This window comes from Simochromis diagramma, unplaced genomic scaffold (genome assembly GCF_900408965.1).
Source record: "Simochromis diagramma unplaced genomic scaffold, fSimDia1.1 OVJJ01000674.1, whole genome shotgun sequence".
NCBI classification, from domain to species: Eukaryota; Metazoa; Chordata; class Actinopteri; order Cichliformes; family Cichlidae; genus Simochromis; species Simochromis diagramma.
In genome coordinates, this window is record NW_024387360.1 from 293,872 (window position 1) to 298,623 (window position 4,752).

The 4,752-nt window shown below is 44.9% G+C and overlaps 1 protein-coding gene across 1 annotated transcript; it reads right to left on the reverse strand.

The window, feature by feature from the left end:
* Positions 1-1,467: 1,467 nt before the first annotated feature.
* On the reverse strand, positions 1,468-4,093 carry LOC120718786 (retinal guanylyl cyclase 1-like). The gene is made up of 5 exons (XM_040007492.1): positions 3,978-4,093; positions 3,407-3,896; positions 3,110-3,259; positions 2,040-2,259; positions 1,468-1,874 (listed from the first exon to the last, which is right to left on the reverse strand). The coding sequence occupies exons 2-5, from the start codon at positions 3,488-3,490 to the stop codon at positions 1,699-1,701; spliced, it is 630 nt and encodes a 209-aa protein (XP_039863426.1). The 5' UTR covers positions 3,491-3,896; positions 3,978-4,093; the 3' UTR covers positions 1,468-1,698.
* Positions 4,094-4,752: the final 659 nt, after the last annotated feature.

The window sequence follows — 4,752 nt, forward strand, 5'->3', positions numbered from 1 at the left end:
TATTCGAAGCCCTAGTGGGAGTGGCCTCTTAAAAGCGTCACTGGCCCACTCTTGATCATGGCCTCATTACATGAGCCAAGGTGGGTGTGAGTCATTATAAGCAGAGGTTTTGGGTGAACCCACTGTGAGACCTTAAGGCACCTGGGAAGCATCAGAGACGGGATTACAGATGGCCGACAGTTGGTGTGATAAGCCCCGCCCTCTGTTCAAAGATGGTCATTCACAGTGGACATAGATGGCTTCTTTCACTCCTCTTTCAAACCATCCATCTTCTCTCTATTACAGTAAACTTTAATGTTGAGATTTCGATTCTCCTCAATGTGCACGGCACAGTCCAGAAACAGCAAACTGTTAGGTGGCATACACGTGTCTGCACCAGTGGCGAGGTGCTGCCAAGAGTCATACTTTCTACTTCCTCCATGTAAAGGTTGGCCACCTCTGCTCAAAATGACCCTCACTCTGTCTCATACCTCGTAATGATGGGATTTCCGGCTCTTTTTAGAGACCCGGCTCTTTCGGCTCCCAACCGGCTCTTCAGGTTGTTTTGTTGCTTTAATTAATTAATTATTAACAACAATATAAAATTATGCACAAAAGGAATTACTAATGTAAAAAAAAATGTGGTTTTATTTATGTATGTTTATATATAAATATATGCGGTGGCCCCTAGAGACAAAACACGTACAAACTCCAAAACACATTTCTAGCATGAACTGAACTTCCAAAGCAGAGCTACTAGATCACTTAAATTACACAACTGAAAGCATGAAAGCATGTGTGTATTGTTTGTGTATTTATACACAAGCACTCATATATATTCAAATAATTTAAACAAATGTTCATTTACCTGTTATTACCACACACCAAATCCGGTCGTTGGTACTTGCTGGCTTGTGTAGCCACAAGATAACAAAAGCTCAACACTGCGCCCTAGCATCCTGGAGCACTTCTGTTGGGTTTTGTACGTGTTTTTTCGTCTGTAGGGGCCACCGTAAATATACTTGTATTTATTCACATAAAATGTAATAAATAAATCATATAATAGAAAAACCAATTACTTACAGTTCAACTTTTAACTATTTAAATTTTCAGCTTTTTCCTTTTAAACAAATTTAAAGTGAAACAACACAAAACACTGCAAACCACAACACAATTAAATATAAATGAAAATATGAAACAAAAAGAAACATGCATATTCTCTGCATGAATAAACTTTCTGAATCCTTTATCATCTGCAACTGAAAATAGTTGTGGATGATTACTATACCTTTCTAATGTGACGTTGTTGTCCCTGGCTCTCTCTCTCCCTCCCGCTCTGTTCCTGTGCTACTGAGTGTAACTACCGCCCCTCCCCCCTCTGCTCAGCGCAAAGCACAAGGCTGCGTGCGGAGTGAAGCAGAAAAAAAGTGAGAGAGAGATGGTGAGAGAAAGAAAAAAAATCCCACGGCTCCCAATAAGGAGCTTCAAAGAGTTGGCTCTAAGAGCCGTTTCGTTCACGACTGACACATCACTAATACCTCGGCTCATGTGATGAGTCACATGATGAATAATGGGTCAACGACCCTCTCCAGGGACAACCTCCACTAGGGCTTAAAGCCTCGGTCATTCCACCATTTGGTGTTAGAGCTCAAGAAGCTTTGCCTATGAAATGTCTTCACGAAACTTAAAGAAGTCGAGACGCTTTTCTTTCCAAGCTTCTTAGACTACCATGACCGGGATGACTGAGAACCAGACTGAAAGCAGAATAAGCACCAGGTACGTTAGAGAGGAGTGTGTGAGATTAAGCCTGTGTGTTAACCTGTTCCAAAAGAAAAGGCCTCCAAGCAGAGTGCAGAACAACAGGAAGAGGAAGAGCACAGTTACAGCGCCCATACCTGCAGGGAGTGGAGAGGTTTCCACATTTATAGCCATGCCAGACAGCAACCTTTTGTCAACATGAACACTAAATCACGACACATACAGAAACTACAGGTGTAATTAAGACCTCATTTGAACTGAAGCACAAAGCTCCCACCATCTCTGTGGGTCAGTAAACACACCTCCACTGCAGGCCTCATCTGGATTAAACCAACAGAAGCTGGCTGAGGGGGGTTTTCCTCCCGGGAAGACAAAGGAACGGCTCAGCGGTCTCAGACCTCCGGTCGTCCCGTCGGTGTGCGTCGGAGAGAGTGAGTGTGTTGGGACGAGGCGGTCGCCATCGCTGTCCAACACTACGTAGCTGGCCTGCAGGCCACGCCCCTCAGTACCTCCATACAACACCTGATAGGGAAGAAGACAGAAGCTGATTGTACCATTGAGTTTAAGGTGAGGACATGATGAAAATGATGATGATGCAAAACAAAAAAGATCAAATCAAATTCTGTGGTTCAGAAATGATTAATTTATTAACTTTATTCTAAATGTCTGTGAAGTTTCTTAGTCATCCAGGTCATCATGGTCTAAGGAGCTTGGAAAGAAAAGCGTCTGTGGGAGTGTCCCTTAAGAGGGTTGTTGACCCATTATTGATCCTCTCAAACTCCAGGCCTCGAGGTCCGGTGTCCTGCAGGTTTTAGCTCTCACCCTGGGTCATCGGGGTCAAATGATTAGTTCTTTACCTCTTTGCCTCTGGAGAACTTCAGAGTCAAAGGTTCTGGTCCATGTGTGTCGGTGTCCGGTAAACTTCAGTGTTGAGGTTTCTATTCTTCTCAGTGTGCACTGAAAATCTTTCCAAGCTCCTTAGAGAACTTTATGCAAACACTTAACGACGGGATAGATGTGATTATGTTGTATTAAGTGGTGAAAAACAATTATTAAAACTCTTTTGTGTTTGTGGACACAGAGACTCAATTAGTCTGTCTAACTTAATCAGAACGAACTGTTCCCAGATCAGAGTCATCTGACACTAGAAGGTTCAGTCACGAGTAACTCTTCACTGCCACAAAACAAAACTTGAGTTTTAGGTCATAGTTTTAAAAACCGTAAAGTGCGCCTTGTTGTAGTTTTTGCCTCTCTCCCTCTGAGTGTCACGAGTCTGTCTGATCTGGAGGAGAATGTCTTTTATCTCAGCTTTGATACTGAAAGCAGCAACTCCATCAGTTACTCAGCTAGCGAGTGCTGAAATCTGTGTGACCTGATTGAAACCCTGAAAATCAAAGCCTCCATCTGATTTCATGAGCTGATTGCCCGTCACCCAGTGTCCACTCCCCGCCTGACGGCGCTCTTCCACTGCCTTTGCAACGAAGTAGACCATGTTGAAAATAGTCCCAAACAAAGGAGACACCTGCAGACACAGGACAACACTTTGTCACATTAGATTCTCTCGTTTACTGGGGACGCACACATTGTTTACACGTTATTTACTTGTTTACCTCTGAATCCATCAGCACATTAAAGCCCGTGTTTGTTGTTTGTTTGTTTGTTTGTTTACCTCTGTGGCGGAGACACCCGAGTGAATCTCTCGGCTCGTTTGAGCCTCGCGGAAAGCTTCATAGAAACTCTGGTCGGATGCCATGGTAACAGTCAGGACGGCACTATAGGCGTGACGTAGCTGCGTGCTATTTGTCAGCTGGTTGAAGACTGTGTGCTGATTGGATAAAACAGAGAGGGAGGGAACCAATCAGAACTCTGCCTTTAGTTAAACATGTCATGATTAATATGTAAAGGCAGTGGGGTGGTGTATGGGTGGTAAATAAGAAAAGTTTGCTTGACTCAGTTTTCTTTTTGACGGTCGGAGAAAATGGAATAAAACCTCCTTGAGAACTTGTTGGTCGTTACCTGATAGGGCATCGCGTACAGCAGGGCGTCGTAGGGAATGAACGCGTAACCATTGGAAACCATCCCCATCTCCAGGGCGGTCAGCAGTACCTCCCTCTGATCCTCTCCACCAATCAGGACAGAGCTCATGCACATGATGACCACTGAAGGTGAAATAAAAAGTTCTCTGATCTGATGTGTTCAGTTCAGGGATGGCAGCTTAACGATCATCTCTTAGCTCTGACCTTTGACCTTGTCGGCTTCTCTGATTTCGTTCAGCGCCTCCCGAGCCCTGCCTTTGCTGCCTGGTTCCATGGTAACCACCGGCCCAATCGGCAAACCCATAGCCCGGAGCGCAGAGGCCACTTCCTGTCCCATGCTCTCCCAAAGGTCGGTGGCAGCTACACAACAGAGGAGAAGAGATGGAGAAAGGAAACAGTGATAAACAATTAAGACAACAAAGACGATCACAATATAAACAAACCGCCGGGGAGATGCATATGTTTACGCAAATGCTGGGTAACAGCTGTCAGCCAGACCTCGTGCAGGTTCACAAAAGGAACAGTGAGAGGAACAGTGAGAGGAACAGTGTAAGGAACAGTGAGAAGAACAGTGAGAGGAACAGTGTAAGGAACAGTGAGAAGAACAGTGAGAGGAACAGTGTGAGGAACAGTGTGAGGAACAGTGAGAGGAACAGTGTGTGGAACAGTGAGAGGAACAGTGTGAGAAGAACAGTGTGAGGAACAGTGTGAGGAACAGTGAGAGGAACAGTCTGAGGAACAGTGAGAGGAATGCTGTGAGGAACAGTGTGAGGAACAGTGTGAAGAACAGTGTGTGGAACAGTGAGAGAAACGTGTGAGGAACGCTGTGAGGAACGCTGTGAGGAACGGTGTGAGGAACAGTGTGAGAAGAACAGTGTGAGAAGAACAGTGTGAGGAACGCTGTGAGGAACAGTGTGAGGAACAGTGAGAGAAACAGTGTGAGGAACAGTGTGAGGAACGCTGTGAGGAACAGTGTGAG

Coding starts and splice junctions, on each gene's coding strand:
- LOC120718786 (XM_040007492.1), bottom strand. CDS start 3,490: ATGGCATCCGACCAGAGTTTCTATGAAGCTTTCCGCGAGGCTCAAACG. Junction 2,260..3,109: donor ATTTTCAGGGTTTCAATCAG/GTCACACAGATT, acceptor CTTCCCTATCAG/GTGTTGTATGGAGGTACTGA. Junction 1,875..2,039: donor AGATGAGGCCTGCAGTGGAG/GTGTGTTTACTG, acceptor CACTCCCTGCAG/GTATGGGCGCTGTAACTGTG.